Raw genomic sequence first — 17,226 nt, 5'->3', positions numbered from 1 at the left:
GGGTCAGCAATAGCCGTGGGTCAATGCCCAGCCTCTGCGTTTGAATAATAATGAATTAATGGTATGTTGCATTTTTAATAGTTACACGGTAATCAAAGATTCTAGACTAGAGAGGGCGCGCCAATCAATGAAACCTTACGCGGAATCAGATAAAGTCTGCTCTCTTTGCTGCGCAAAGCATGTTTCAGAAATCAGCACATTAAGATATATGTAGTTGACACACAAGCTATTTTCGATTTTTGTAACATCGAATTATTTCAGGGGGGAAAATGCTGTGAAAAAATGTACGCACTGTGCGTTCAGGATTAGGACTGATATATGATATGTCGGCCTAGACCTAAACAACCGTGTTTTAATATCTTTAGCATTCATATTATTGCAGGCTACTCTGCTGTTGGCCTTGATGGGGAGAATTTTAACCCTTTTTCCTGCGACAATCCTGCGTCTCCCCCTCATACAGAGCCCATTTCAGCACCATGTCAGTGGACAGTTACAATCCTACTAACGTCATAGTGCAGTGCACGCGCGTTCATGTTCAGAGGAGTTTTGGGAAACGCTCCAAAGAAATTTACGATGGTTCGCAAAATCCATCGTGATAATGATCGTACGAGTGTGGATCCATCGTTATCGGGAAACGAGGCCCTGTTCCTTAACAGTTAGTAATTAGTTAGTAATTTTGTTTTCCTATCCGCAAAGTATGGTCCAAATATTGAAACCACAACGGTAGCTGTTCTGTTTACACCATAGATTTATTTACCCACCATATGTGCTATCACATTCTAGCCTATACCATTATTTACACACTGTGTATTACATAATATAGTTCATACCTTTTCCACACATTCAGGCAGCAATCAAATTAGAAGACTATGTTTACACCATATAATGCACCATAGTACACCATATAATATGCAAAGCAGCCTAGCTACCACTGATCACCACAATTATGAGTGGGAGGGAGGATGCTAAGGAACGCTGCAGGCCAGCTGTGGCTACCATTTTGCAACTCAAGCACTAATTCAAACGACGGAGTAAGGAGCACCGGATACCAGCCAACAATGTGTGGCAGGAAGCCCTATAGAGAGATAAGATATTACAATATATTACCAAACTGCAAAAATGTCAAAACCTCACATTTGTTAAAAGGGTACCGTACTTGCCTTTGGTAATGGTTTATTTACTAAAGCCATTCAAAGTTTCTTTGGCGTACATTCGTGTTGTTTAGGTTTTTAGTTAGCCAGATATATTTTTTTTGGAATGTAGCAAAGAAGGCTGCGTTTGAATCATAGCTTGTAACATTTAGCACTGGGCGATCACTATAATCGGAATACTTTTTTTTTTTGTGGTGTTTGTTTGTGTGCATGTGTGTGCGCGTGTGTGAGTCTGTTTTACACAGAGAGAGATATCAGGGAACAAACACAGGTAAAGAAACAAGAAAGTACTTCAATGATTGACCTCAAAAGTCTTACTTCAAGTGAACCCCTGAACTCTTGATGTATTCTCTTCTTGAGGAGGCAGCTGCTTCCCACGTCGACGCCACTGACACAGGGGAGATGTTCCTGGGTTTATGTCATTCTGAAGCAGATGCCTTTAGCGTGGAGCTGGATTATTGCTTTTCAACATTTGCAGCAGAATCATATGAAAAAGGGAGATAGTGAGAGTGAGTGAGAGAGAGAGTTAATAAAACTGCATAATGGAGCTGTTGTTTTTTCTGGTGGATAGAAAGCAATCACATGTGCTTAACTTCCTACACATTGTGCCAGAGATAATCCACAAACACCTCTGCTTGCACACATTTGAATCTATGTTTCAACCACTGTTGTCCTGGTAAGACACAAGAAAAGACTTAAAGCAAACCAAACTCAAAGAGACAAAGAATATGATCCTCTATTATACATTTGTTAGCCAGCATAACTGTAGTTATCAATACATTATAACCATAGCTAATGATATCACATGATAAATATTTAGATGAAGTTAGAGATACTGCCATTCATACCTTGATATAGCTCAGAAGCTGTTGTTCTTATTCTCACAGAAGACATGCCAGTGAGCAAAATGTAAATAGTATTACATTGTTTAATTTCTACTTCACGCATAGGGACTTGGTATAGCATATATAACAGCAGAGCGTACTTTGGTCTATTTTTAGCATCTTAAGTGTTCATTTTTAAAGAACTTCCCAGAGGGAAAAAGACAATAGTATTGAGGAGCTGAATGGCCTGCTGTGAACATGTTTGTGCGTTTGTGTGCGTGTGTGTGTGTGTGTGTGTGTGTGTGTGTGTGTGTGTGTGTGTGTGTGCGTGTGTGTGTATAAGAACCAGGGTTTGATATAAAAACGGTCACAGCTAATGAACCACCCCACTATATGCAATATCCTGCTTATTGTTTAAATGTATGTAGGACATCATTAATTTAAATGAAAATGGAAACTGAAGTCATCCGTGTGTTATAATAAATATACAGCCATATATTTGAAGTTTATTGGAAATCAAAGATATGTGATAATTCAACACATCTTAAAAATGTGTTTAAATGAGGAAAAGGGAACCCCTAGTGAGTTAAAACCGATTGCTCACCATAAAGGCCTCATCCTACACTAAGTGGGCATGTGTGTGCACCTCTTGCAGGTGTCTGAAGTGTTTTTCCCAGGACTAGCGACTCAACTCCAATTCTATACGGGTTGTAATTACTTATAAGGAATAAAAGCGCCACCCTTTCCCATTTCCTTTACGTAAGACGTTATGTTATCCTCTTTGCGTCGTATGGGCTTCAGGCGTCCGATGTCCGTCATAAAAACAGACTAAACCCCATACCTATCAACGGTCGACCATGCCCTGGACAGCCACCTGGCACAGACCCTTGCCAAGATGATGGATGCTGAATCTCTTTGGTGCTCTCGCTATGGGAACACGAATGAGTGTGGCAGATTCTGCGCTGCACTCGGTGAGGGGTGAAAGAGATGAGTGCGGAGCATCACAGAGATCTGCCGTGAGCATGCCTTTTGAAGGCAGAGGTAATGGCCTGCGAGTCTGGGTGTGACTCAGCGCGCTTTTATTTTCTGATTGAAAACCACAGAGAAGGAGCATTCTTCTTCTTCTAAGCAGTATGAAAAGAAGGAATATGTCTGAGAGGGATAAAAAACACATCGATTCTGTGGCTGTATTATGAACATTATTCAGAAACGGTGAGGTGACCAATTGCTTTGTGAATGCCTCTTTCAGAAGTGCTCGGACAGCATAAGTGTGATATAAGCAGGGCCGTCGTAAAGGGGTGAAAGGTGATGACGATTCTAGGGGCCCACAGCCCAGGGGGGGGCCCATGGCAATAAAGTAATAAAAAAGAAAAAAAGTAAAAAAAAAAAGTAACTACCAGCCCATAGTACTAGGCCCCCCCCCCCCCCCCGTCAACAATTGCTCCTTCCACCCCCCCCCCCCCCCCCCCCCGCCCATCAGTACCTCTTGTATAGGGGCCCAGGACTTGTTGCAACGGCCCTGGATATAAGATCCAAGTTGTCCTGTTAGACCTTGTTTGTGGTTGATCTACATGTTACAAAGAACATTTGTATGGGTATGGTTGTACGGTTTTGAAGTGCTGGTTAGTTTGTTGTTTACAGATAGTATAATTAAAGTATTACATTTAAGAAATAGAGTCTTGTGAGTTCAGGGTGCTTAAGATTGCATAATAGTGCGATAGATTGAATTATATAATGACATATTTTATAAGACCATCACAAGGTGTTTTAGATGACTAAAATTCAAATAAAGATGTACATTGAGGACTTCCCCATTCAAAATAAGCAGGACACACCCATATATTATCTATAAAAATGTATATTATAACAGGCTACCTAAATCACTTTATATTTGATTTCTAGATTGGTTGTTAAAGCGGTTATATCTAAAAATTTGAATCACATTAAAACATTTCAGAATGTCCCCCTGCTGTAGATAGCACTGCCTACTTGTGAGTGGATGCATTTAATGTACCTTTGTCGCAAAAGACCAGTGCTTTTAACAGCACTACACAGACTCCATCTAGGTCCATATCCTTTTATTTGATCAAGGTGCTGCCCTAAGACCAGCCTAATGAGACGGCCATTTTCTACTCTTATCATTTGTTACAGCTTCCATGATCCTTCTTTTGATCCAAAAGTGTGCCCCAAACACCATGATGGCTCTTCATCTTATCTACTTAGTGTTCTGACCTCTGAGCTGGCCCATGGATGTCTGCGTCCACGGTCCAGGAAGCAGTGCAAAAGGTCCTTAGGATGTTGAGGCTGGAGCTTTGATCACAAAGTCTGTGTGGGCCACAATGACAGAGTAGTGAGGGATAAATGCAGTTAAAGTCTAGCAAAGCAGCAAATCTGAAGAGTGTCCATTCAGCCAGCATTATTGCATTCATCATCCATTGCTTTTAAGGGAAATTCTGATTTTCAAATGGCTATTCCCAAATTCTTGTCAAGATCCTTTTAATCTCTGTTAAGCCGTGGATTGGGTTTACCTGACAATGCCTGTCTTTGCATATGTCTTCAGATCTGATATTTGTAGACAGTGTCAGTCTTAAATTAAACCTAAAATTATACAGTCCAGTGTATGCATCAGTTATCTTTGGGAGAATTAAACATCAGCTTTCCCACGGCAAACAATATGAAAATACACTACTTGATTTACCAACCTGTGTAGCGATCCCAGGTTCCGTATATGAGGCAAATACACTTTTTGAAATAAGTGACTCAATATCCCACACCCTCTTCAGGATCTGAGACTTGATGGTCAAGTGACAAGCAATTTAAACTGATGTCTCCCTGACTCTCCCTCACACCAACAGAAGCTTATATGGAAGGATGTGGTCTGACTTCCAAGTAATGTCGAAAAATATATATACTTCAACAGAATTTATATATTTTTGTTGTCAGTAAATCTAGGATAAAAATGGTTCCTTTCTTTAAGTAAATGCTATCTCAACTGAGTGGAGATGCTGACACACAAACGCACGCGCGCACGCACACGCACACGCACACGCACACACACACACACACACACACACACACACACACACACCAAGCTGGAGATGGCTGATGGAGTGCTGTGCCGCTGAAATTGGATTTCTCATGAGTCCACTGTCTGAATTAGATCCCATCGTGTAGACCCTGTGGTCGGCTAGCAGCCATCCTATACACGTGTTTCGTTACACTGACATGGGTTGGACCAAGAAACAAATAAGACGCTATATGGCAACAAAGACACTAGACCAAATCCACAATACAGGGAAGCTAGAAACCACTAATGCCTCGTCAGGCACAGTAATTACATTAATGTGCTCTTCTGACATATAGAGACAGCTTTTAGTAATATTACTAAAACCCGACCCAGTGCCAGAGCGCCACTAAAGTATAATTATGGATGAAGGCAGCAGCTCAATGACAGTAGATCATGACGACACGATGCTCGCGGCTCAATTAGCTCAGCACCTTACTCAGCAAGCTGGACGGAAATGGCTGATAGGGGTCTCTGCACTTTTTTTGTGTCTTTATCTCTGAACGGGAATAGAACGAGCCTGGTTCCTTATACAAACCTTCCAGGGGATGGAGACAGATTGGGTAAGGGAGGGAGTCTCCCGTAGCCATGCAGAGACACGCAACACTACTGCCCTCACCTGGCTGGAAGAAGCATTACCCTCATTAATTTCTATCATTACTCATTGTACACCAGAGTAGTATTTCGCATGGCTCCGACAAACATACACATGGGGTCCACAATGTCTAAACAAATACACTGGTTTAATTAAAGCCAGGTTCCTGATACAACTTGTACATTGGTTTGTATTAGATGACTCGCATTCTAGGCTAAACACATACTAGTACAGCACAATCTAACTTAATATTGGCTGATATGGTTAGCTGGTAACACACCTGCCCTCTGCCTATTTAAAGAGCTTTTTTTTAACGCTTAATTAAAGGCCATGGGGCCTGGTTCTACTTTAAGATACACACGTAGGGCCATGATAAACGAAAAGGCTGATAAACATTTGACATGGTACAGTTTAGAAACCACACGGATATAATGACATTGCAGAAGGACCCCGTTCATACATTTAGCTGGACGGGACACTTCGTTTGTAAATGTTAAACATCCCACAGCCCCAACTTTAACAGGCATAGGTGACCAGATTTTTCCTTGAGTAGTTTGAAATCATATTGTTCCTGCCATGAACTCTTCAGACAATGCTTGGCCAACACTAGTGACTTGAAAGTAATGCATGATGTGTACCATACCTGACTAGAGAGAAGACTTAAAAATAACAATAGGCATCACTGAACTACTGATTAGGCACACGTATTGACGACTATAAATACAGGGCTCTATAGGTTTTCAGAAAACCTTTGAGTGAGACTTTCATGACTACATACACTTGTTGCCAAAGTCGAAACCATAACATTATATGCGGTCAAACATCACTATTGACCACCGGGTACGACCTTTTAACCCAGACCCAAGGCTGCAGTCCTAGTTGCAGTAGTATTTTCTTTAAATAAACATACCGATGGGGTTTTGAGTTTGTATCTCAGATCCACCAAATATCCCAGAGAGCCACGTGCCTTAGACCGAAAAACATGCTTAATATATTCAAAATAGTATAGATTCATACAATGGTGTGGTCTATAATGTTATGACATGTTAAACATTGACCAATTGATTAAGCACGATAGTTTGACCAATATCGTGCTTAATCCGTCAGCATTTACTAGAAAAGTGGAAGTCACAACTTATCGATGATTGAATGCCTTGTGAATTTACACGCGTCTTGCCATTGCATACTTTATGTTAAGTATCAGTGGTTTTAGGTCAATCGTCTTGGACTCTAGCCAAAAGAATGACAAATACTGAAATTTATTTTTTGGTTGGGACAATTGACCTTTAAAAAAGGCTAAGTAATGGGAGCAGAACTTTGACCTACGAGTACGAAATAAAGAACACAATCCAAGCCACCTGCGTCACGGTGGTAAAGGTCATTTCTAAAACAAGTTGGGTTCCATAGGAGCAAGTGTGAGTGTGTAGTCAATCCCACTCCCTTGACCTAGGGTACACAAATAGAAAACCACTGTGCATTCACCATAAGTTAATATGCAGATATTTCTGCTGTTCACACTGAGACCCAAACTGAACAGTTTTACCTACCCTTTGAACATCAACAGAAGCCCAGCCAAAACTCAACTTTGAGTAACAAGATTGAACCTAACCGACAAATGTAGACATGATACAGACACGGTGAACTTATCGTTTTAAAATGTTTATTAAAAAAATAGAAAACATTACATAAAAATGGTGCCTAAAAAGGAAAGGTTTACATCCATATGATACTCATTTACACGTCAAACCCACACATTGTTCAGACAGACACTGGTTCAAGATTTGGTTCATGGCAAAACAGTTGAAACTTGGCACTGCAATGTTCAACACAGCCCGGTTGTGTTGAAAGCAGAACATGTTGCCAGTGTTTCTGTGGAGTCCATTATGGCACTAAACGTTAAAACTTGACTACATTGTTCCAACCGTCGCACTAGTCACTCATCCTTAAAAAAAAATATATAAGAAAAGGAAAAAACAAAAAAGGACTCCAAGTCTCCCAACTCGTTTCATTCCCTTCTTTAAAGAGGTCCATTTGAAGCAGAGGGAAAGAAGGGGTTTCTAATCTTGTGTTGTGTGTGAATTCTCTAGATAGGCATGTTGGCAAGAGGACACAACCCTGGGAAATGGTGCAGATATTAAACACATTCAATAAGTCATTCAGCAAATCTAGTAATCAGGCAGTGGGGGGAGGGGGCAAAAAAATGAATGGAATGTCACATGATTCTGAATGTCTGACTGAAAAAAAAATAGAATAGTCAATTTGTGAATTAAACCAACACCAAAAGCCATTTGTGAAAATGTAAGACCAAGCTAAAACGTTTGTTTTAAATAAAGGCAGTGTGTACATAAATAAATAGACAGTTCTGACTACATATACGGAATAAACTGAAGGAATAAAATTATTGAATTTGGTCAGTTATAAAAAAAAAAAAGGACTAAATGCATCGGTTTAACTGAAATCCATTAGGCAAGGGGGGGCGGGTGTACAAGGCCTAAGACACTTTGGCAGATAAGTAGCACCAAAACCTCTCAAAATGACAACGGAAGACGAATGATCGGGACACTTTTTCCTCGGTCAGCAACTCCCACGGAAAAAAGGTCACATTGAGGACGGAAGAACACAAGCACAAAGAACAATGTCGCAAAAAGGACGACAACAACGGATACAAAAAATAAACGTACATGTGAAAGGTTTAAGTGTCGGAGCAGGGGTACTTGGGATAGGCAGTTGGCAATGAGTTCAATGAGTTCAAGTGATGGTGCGATGGCAAAACACACACGGGTGTAAAAAGTTGGCATGGTAATGTGGGTTTTTTGGCACATGAGATTCCTGTCGCTATGTGCCCGCTCTCATTCTACCCGGGGTATGGACATGGGTCCCTTGGAGGACTAAAACTATTGCACCGATCATGGCCCATAAAATAAAACTCAAATGTGAAATAAATTAAATAAAATCTGGTCATTATTGCACATACAGAAATAAAAGGCAATATACTGTAACGGTAAGGTGGCAATGTCTACAGCCCATAAAGCATAATATTGATAGTGCACAAAAAACAAACAATAATTCCTCAGTGATACAGAAAATTGCACCATAAGTTGATGCACACACACACACACACACACACACACAAACACAAAGACATAATAATGACCAAAAGCGACATACAAAAAAATAAAATAAAAGCTGTACATTCAAACAAGTCATCACAGTTTAAGCACTTCAGAGGTCGTCCATTTTGTGCCGCTACGCGAGAAAAACGCCTAGTCAGCATTGTGCTGCATAGGTAGGAAGGTAGTGCTTTGATTCGGGTCACAAAAAAAAAAAAAAAGAAACTACAAAATCTTCACTTGAATTGTCCAGCTTCGATTAGTTCCCAAAGCCACATCATGGCAGATATCTGAGCTTATTTCAGGAGACCCGACATACTTTACACTAGAACAGCGCAGAAAAAAAATAAAGCGCTAGAGAGGCTCCTCCTATTCAGAAACACAACCGGAGTTTACTTACGTTTCGAACACTGCGAAAGCATCTCGAAACTACAAGAAACTGGTCGTTCCGTCGTGAAGACCTCGTGAGGAGAACCCGTTCCATATTTATACTCGCAAACCATGTCCGACCACGAGGTTCGGACACCTGGGAAGGCAGATTCACAGTCCCTTTTTGTCAATGTGAGCGAGCGGCCAGTTGCGAGCGTAGGAAGGCTCTGGTTTGAGGACCAAGGCCGAACACGCCGCCAACTTTGTAGCTTTTGTTTTGAAGTCCTTGCTGGTGTACATTGGGACCAAAGTAAAAACACCAAAAAGATATCGAAAAACAAGTGGCTTCTGCATAACCGAATCGATCTACACCGAATGATGACGGCAAACCAGCCCTGGTATGACTTCAAAAAGGACCACCACACCATGGGTGTTGGCGTTCCGGCTTGACTCCCCGTGTAGGACTTGCTGTCGCCTGGCGCTCCCACTGACTGACCTTTCAGGCCAAGGGAAAAAGGGAGCTTGGAATTACATTCGAGACCAGTGAGATTCAAGTGGTGTAGAGCGCCATAAAAAAAACCAAAAATAATATAACAGGCTTTCTACAATAAGACCCAAGGATGGACTCGACTTCGGACGGCTCAGACGGAGCCCGCCTCAAAAGCAACTAAAGAAACTACGCACGCCATGTAATGTGCCGTCTGCCTCGGTTCACGGGGGCACGCTGAACCTCTTCCCTTTCCTCCAGGGCTGCCGTGCGTACTGCTGCTGCTGCTGCTGGTGGGCAGGGGGGGCCTTGAAGAGCCCCGCCACCGCGGCGTGTGTCTGGGACACGAAGCAGTGCGTGAAGTGGCCGGGTCCGTAGGTCTGACACTGCACCACCGTGCCCGGCAGCGGCTCGCCGCCGCCGTCGCCCTGCGGGTCCCGCCGGAGGACGTAGCCCTGGAGGCCCGGCGGCGTGGGCCCCGGGTGGAGCTGGCGGAGGGGGCTGGGCAGCGGGCTGGAGGGGTCCCCCGGCGGGGGCACTTGCGTAGGAGGAGGAGGGTGATGATGATGATGGTGCTGCTGCTGCTGCTGATGATGATGATGATGGGCCTGCACCTGGCGGTGGACGCCGTTGATGGACGGGGAGTTCTCGTGGTAAAAGCGGCCGTCCACCACGGCGGGGTAGGCCAGGTTGCCGCCGGGTAGGGAGATGTGGACCTGGGGAGAAGAGACGCAAGAGAGACGAAATGTCAAGACACAAGACGGGCAACTTGGGAGGGATTCTTCCGGTTTCACAGGGAGAACGGCTGGGACTTCCAGTAAGCCAACGCGTCCCCAGTGGCCTTTATATTATTTTACAGTCACCTTCGAAAAACCCATTTCTCAGTCAATTGAGGATGAAGCAGTCAAGATAGTCATCAAGTTAAATAGAGCGGGCAGAAGTGTAATCTGGGGGAGTCGGTGTAATTGGCGTACTCCCGCGCAGCCCTTGATGTGGTGGAGAGGGGGGGTGGCCACCTGTGGTGCCGCGGGGAGGAAGCCAGCGGGATGCTTGGCATGGAGGTCAGCGGCCAGCTGCACCACGGAGGAGAGCGCGAGGGCGTGGAGCTGGATGCCCGAGCCGCCGCTGGGGGGAGAGTCCGACTCCTGGCGGGGGAGAGGAAGTGGGAGGGGGGAGAGAGAAAGTGTAAGCAAGTCTAAGAAAAACATTTAAAGAGGATTTAAAGAGTCACTCAATACCGCGCAGCAAGCCTGTTAAGTCTTAAATCGGATCCTTGCTTTTCCACTCCCACGTTTACAGCAAACGAAAGCATTAGCACTAAAAAAGAAACCTGCATAAAATAACCCGATAAAACGGGAGACATGCAAGTGGATTAGGAGCAAGTAGTGATGCAAACCCTAAAAACGGTAGTAATAAAATAAAAAAACAGGAGCTGGAATTAAAAAGGGCCATGGCCAATTGAACACAACCTGCATAAAATTCTGTTTAATTTAACCGTTAAAACGGCAGAAAGCACCTCGTTAATCGTGGTTGTGGAACAAGCGAGGGCAAAAACGAACCAGACATCACTTGCAGTCGAGCCGTGACAGTTATGCACGACGGATATCTTCAAACGACAGTAAGGCAGTTTTACACCGGAAGAGGGCAGCCCAACACTTTCTAGGTCTGCACTGGGTTAAACGGACTCTCCCCGGGATAGCCTTCCGCTGGCAAAACGCTGCGCCACTGATTTGCATTTCTATAAATGCGAGTACAAAGCGCTTTCTCGGGGGAGCGAACAACGGCGCGGGCCCTTACCACGTCACTGCCGGAGAAGGAGGAGAGGGAGCAGGCGGAGGAGGACGAGGAGTGCTGGGGACTGGGCAGGGAGACCGGGGAGGGCGAGGGCGAGTCGGAGCTGTCGGGGGACGAGGAGTCCCGCTGGTCGTCTAGGGAGGCCAGCATTAGGCGGGCGAGGTCCTTCTCGCAGCTCTCGATACCTATTGAAGACATGAATAGTAAATGGACATTGTGTTTGCATTTCAATTTAACATTAAGCTGTGTGGGATACACTGTTTATTTTTTCCCCCTTTTGCAAATTGATGACGTCAAGTCCAGGAAAAATAACCGGTCAATTGATATATGCATTTTTTCGAAGCGGCATAATTTAACTTGCAAATAACGACAACAAATTATCTCCAATTGCATGGCTACAAACATAGTTTGTTGATAGATGGTCCCTTATTAACTTTGATTACACATCGACTGATCACACAACCCAACTTTACCATGGCTTTCCAGTTTCGAATACTGCTTGGCACCCCACTTCTTGATTGTCCAGTCCCGGTAGGCCAACACCTCCTGGCTGACCTTGATGATTCGCCCCAACGTGCTGCGTGCAGAGAAACAGACACAAGACGTTGGCATCTCGGTCATTGACTTAAAAGATATTCAGCGAGGTGACCCGACATTGCATGGCCACTAGGGCGTCAAAAGAGGGACCAACCTGTCGTGCTCCTTGTTGGGGTAGGCCCGTGCCAGGGGGGACACGCCGTGGCTCAACACCATGTAGGCAAAGTCAAACACCTGCTTCACCTGGAGCACGCCGTACGAACTCCGGCCCACGTCGTTATCTGCCGAGACAATGTTCAATTGGGTCAAATAGTCAGTTTCATAAAAATCGACCAGTGTATTTTGCCAAAATCAGCCAGACATCATTTTTCAAAGCCTGCCGTTGAATGAACCAGGTGCACTGGCAATGCAAAAACCTCTACCAAATTCAACCAATTCATCTCGTTTCGGGACACACCATGCAAATCCCCTTGCTGGCGTCATTCCACAGTCGTGTTGTGAACGACACTGAATTAACTAATGATGCAACACAAGCGGCTAGCATTTAACATTCAACCATGTCCTGCGGCCTTCTCACCCGGTTGCACGGGGTCCTCTATGCAGAGCATGGAGGGTCTGCTGCCGTTGCCCATGGACTGCATCAGCTCCTCCTTGGACAGGTAGGTGCCGCCGTTCTTCACGCGGATCGCCATCTTCAGGTAGTTGAAGTCGCGGCCGTACAGCTCAAAGAACTCAATGAGCAGGATGCCCAGGTTGATGTTGGCGCGCCGCGTGTCAATGTTCGGGTGCAACTGGGACAGAAAGGAGCGGAGATGTTTAATTGAAAATAACGCTTGAATAATCTTACATTAAAATAAAAAATAAAAAAAGGTAGGAGTGTAACTTGTTTATTTTCTGCAATGGGAATTTCCATTTTGATATTCTAGCCCCTTCAAAATTAGTTGGTATTCAACTCGTGAAACTTTATTAAATGGCTTCCACCTGCAATCCTAGCATTAACTTAACTGTGATTTGAATAAATGAAATGCAGCATTCTGAATATAGCTCCACATCATGGCTGCAGGGAATAGCTCTGTAGCTCGCCTTTGATTACTTGCTACAAGATGCGGTGGTGGCTGCACGCTGGTGTACCTGGAGGAAGCTGATGGCCATCAGTATGAGGCTATAAGAGCTGATGCCTCCGGTGAACACCTCGTTCAGATCCCTCTGGAGCAGAAACTGCTTCAGCACAAAGATCAAGGGGGGAAGGACAGTGTACCGCTGCAGGCAGAGCAAAGAAAAAGGCCAGTTACTAAAGAATGCCCGACAACCAGGATGAGTACAGCTCGTTTAAGAGTCAGGTTTGATACCAAATGCAAAACAAAACACGTATTCAATGAACAAGCTTCGTATGGGGGCACTTACTTTGAGGTAGCCCTTGATGAGCTGTGCAGCCCTGACAGCAGTCTCCACGTTGAAGCTGATGTCCACCTTCACCTCCGTCTCATGATCCGTCAGCTTGATGATTGGTACCTGAGTGAGGCCATGAGACATTAGGGGGGGGGGGGGGGGGGATTTAAATAACTGACAGTATTCTCTGTGAAAGTCTCATCATAATGACCGACCAGAGGTCATTTCTGCAAGAGTAATGGTGGAGCAGCATGGGAGTGTTTAAAAAAAAAAAAAAAAAAGGTCTGATTAATCTGACACGTCTACACAAGCAGTTACAGAAACGACATATAAATCAGATTGATTACGACCATATAAGACTACTTTACTCCCACTGTTTAATGCCCTTTAATGTTAAAGAAATCATTCCCTCTTATAGAGGCAGGTAGAACTAGGAAGGAAGTGTTTCAATCAACATTCATGCAATCAACGACACAACTAGTGGTGCAACAGACATAGCATAATCCTAACAAAGTGCTTGCCAAATGAGGGGGGGGGGGGGGGAGATAAATGGCTCGAAACTAGTATACATGAGGCACATTTAATTTGCACGATTCTTAGTCTGTTAACCATCAGCCGCAGTGACCAATTTACCGACAAGGTAAGGTTTGCCACCTGGCCGTATACAGCGTTGTCCCCAAACTTTAATCTGGAGAATTCCTTGCTACAGCGCTTCCGTTTCAAAACACGGCACCCAGCTCATATTCTTCCATATAGGAGCTGGTATACCTTCTGCAAATACATGCAATCACGTGCCAAGAAGAAAAAGTGTGCCGCTCACCGTTGCTTTGTCCAAGACTTTGATTGGGTGCGGGCCAGCAATATTGTGTTTTCTTAGGGCCTGTTCAAGCTCTTGGAGTGGAGGGGTGTCCCACTTTCCAAAGACCACCAAGTCAATGTCACTGGGGTGGGGGAAAAATAGTTGCAAAAGATATTAGATACTGACTAACAGGCTGTGCTAGACCTGTTTAATATGCTATTGGGTCAATGAATGGATGTCAACCATTAGTATAGATCATTTTGCAAATGGTGGACAAACTGGCCGTTCTATCAGCAAAGAAGCAAGCATGATCAATTCATAGAGAGCCGTTAGACGTACCTTGTTGGGAGGTAGAGACCAGTGCTAAAGCTGCCAAATATCTCCACCTATAATATAAACACAACAGTTTCTTGAAATGCAGCTATAATTTACATCCACTGAGACAATCAGCACACTTTAAGCCATTCGGGAGGGCTGATTCATTAGGAAAGAAAGTTAGTAACAGCTTAAGTTTTGGATATACTGTCACACAAACTAGAGGCCCTGGAGAAAGGCCAACATCAGTCTGTAGAAATGTGGACCACTGTTTTTGATCACGTTTAATATGATACGCATTGTTAAATAATCTGAATTGACCAAATATCCACATCACGTATTAAGATTTATGGAAACCTGAAGTTTAGCAAGATTATCAAGTACACAATTGGCTCAAACAGTAAGCCATATTCTTACATGGCACTGAGAATTGGTAAACAAAAAAAATGTATATTCAAAATGAAAGTATATACTTCTTGTCGTATACAAAGTGCGAGTCGTATACATCGTGCAAGTTCTCATGGATCAGTGTTTACGTGGGTCTGCAGTGTTTGGCTCTAGAATGTAAACCAGCCTTAATGTGTGGTGGAAAGCCAGACAGATTGCTGAACAAGACTGGCTATTAATATACACACACAACTCCGACAATTTACCCACACATAACAGAATTGCTCAGACATTGGCCGTTCCAATAACTTGTTAGAGAAACATAAAATAAGAGTAATTCAGACAACTTTTCTTTTTTAATACAACTGAAGAATTAACACTTGTGTTCAGAGCATTTTTGAGACCATTTCAAACATGGACTCTAAACCACTTCATTGCCGACATACACTATGGAAAGAGGGCGCCTTGACTGGTTTGCCTTGGTGTGTGTTACAAAGTAACTAAAGTGGACTGGATGAAAATAAAATGTTTAGTGGAAGAGGCAACTAGAGGCAAGAGAGAATGGTAGCGATGAGAGTGTGAAGATTGAATTGTGTAGAATTGACTGTACATGAAGCAATGAGATAATTAGTGTGGTTTGAGACTTGAGAAATTGTAATGTCAAAGCATTGTTAAAAAAATAACATTTCCCATGAAGGGCAGAACCCAAGCTTTATAAGGCTATACCATAATCAAATAATTTAAATGCTCAGTCTTCAAATACAAGTCTTGGCTCATATCTTTAAGGGCCCTGCAGCTATATCCATTCATGTTCTTAAAATGAATGTAAAGATAAGTAGTAAAGATAAGGTTTAGGTCCTTCTCCCTCTAATGAAACTTCTAAACAGTCAGAGCTGCTGGTTAGTTTTAACCGAGGGCTTGGCCTTGCTATGGATTTTATTAATTATGCAATTCTATGCATACATTAGCAAAGTTCCACTAGGCAATGACTCCATGATTGCGCAGTGGTTTTATTTAGAGTAAAACCGCCTGAAGCCCAACACAAGCCATCTGACATGGATTTGAATAAGCGCCAAGGTTCCTGGTCGGAAGCCTGCCTAATGACACTCACTCGGGATGTGGGCCACAAGTCCTTGATGACTCCTTCAATTCTGTTCACCACATTCCTCCTCATTGCTTCTTCCTCTGGGCGCGGTGACATGAAGTTGAAAAAGTCCACTATCTCCTCGTGAAGACTGTTGAGAGCAAAGGATGACACAACTCATTATCCACAATGTTCACGTGCATTGGGAGAAAAAAAACAAAAAAACATTGACGTAGGAAGAACTACGACGAACGTACGAAGGCAATTTGTTTGACATGCATGGCTAAACAGAACATTTGCCTATCCAGTTTCCAATACTTACCATCATTAAGTTCAATAATGGAACTGTCCAAGTACACCTATGCAAGCTTACACCGGCAATGCACACGTGAGGACAGAAATCATACCCAACCCCACACACACGATCACTCCTTACCCATTTATACCCGGGCTGTACCGCCTGGTCTTCCATAAGCTACACGAATCCGTGTAATTCCCATTACAGCTGCTGGAGAGGAAATGGTTGAGCCCATGGAACGTGTTGGCCCGGTTGAGATGCCTCCTGCGCCCGGAGGAATGTTGGTGGTGCTTGTTGGCCTGGTGGTGGGTTTTGATTCCCGTGGGGGTGTGGCTGCCGGAGAGATGCATGCTGCGACGATGACGCTGCTGCTGCTGCACATTATTAAAAGGCGGAGGAAGATGCTGCTGCTGCTGCTGTCTAAGATTGTTCACGTTGAACTCGTGTTCGCCGTAGTGTAAAAACAGTTTCACCTCCTCCGCCAAGTTAAGATTGTCGGCGTGTGAAGACACAGAGTCGGAGGGCGAGGAGGACCCCTCGGCCTCCGAGTCCAGAGAGGAGGACGGCGACGAAGAGCCCTTTTTACCGATGCCGCTGTCCGCCTCGCTGCTTTGCCTCGCCAGCTTCCCAATTACAACTCCTGATGACGGAGATACGCTTTTACAGAACTCACTGTTTGAGGCCGACGAGTTTCCGCTCAGCGTCCGACAGTCGCGCTGTAGGTTGTGAACGCTGGAGTTGTCCCGAAATCCCTGAGACGTTTCCCAAATGTGCATCCACAGGGGATTGGTAGAGGCCTTCTGCTCCGGCTGAATCCAAGCGCTCCTGGAATCCATTGAACTTGATATTAGCAGAAATGAGTACCTACAGAGAGTACTACCGCTTCATGTCGGTTTGATTGGTTTGATTTGAACGCAGCTTGCCCAACTCCACTCCCCTGTAAACCAATATGGCGCACCCAACAGCACGGACACGCTACGGCGCATGTCCGTGGGATTTAAACCTTTAAACACACCCCTTTCC

At 44.1% G+C, this 17,226-nt stretch overlaps 1 protein-coding gene across 1 annotated transcript; it reads right to left on the bottom strand.

Annotated features, from left to right (window-relative positions):
- Nucleotides 1-7,185: 7,185 nt before the first annotated feature.
- Nucleotides 7,186-17,169, bottom strand: LOC130391375 (terminal nucleotidyltransferase 4B-like). The gene is made up of 12 exons (XM_056601479.1): nt 16,342-17,169; nt 15,933-16,056; nt 14,459-14,505; nt 14,141-14,261; nt 13,336-13,443; nt 13,063-13,191; nt 12,509-12,722; nt 12,086-12,212; nt 11,868-11,971; nt 11,398-11,579; nt 10,617-10,745; nt 7,186-10,316 (listed from the first exon to the last, which is right to left on the bottom strand). The coding sequence occupies exons 1-12, from the start codon at nt 17,037-17,039 to the stop codon at nt 9,825-9,827; spliced, it is 2,475 nt and encodes an 824-aa protein (XP_056457454.1). The 5' UTR covers nt 17,040-17,169; the 3' UTR covers nt 7,186-9,824.
- Between the last annotated feature and the right edge of the window lie 57 nt (nt 17,170-17,226).

This window comes from Gadus chalcogrammus, chromosome 11, assembly GCF_026213295.1.
Source record: "Gadus chalcogrammus isolate NIFS_2021 chromosome 11, NIFS_Gcha_1.0, whole genome shotgun sequence".
Classification (NCBI taxonomy): Eukaryota; Metazoa; Chordata; class Actinopteri; order Gadiformes; family Gadidae; genus Gadus; species Gadus chalcogrammus.
The sequence above is the reverse complement of the archived record's forward strand: the minus strand, read 5'-3'. Positions and strand labels throughout refer to the sequence as shown.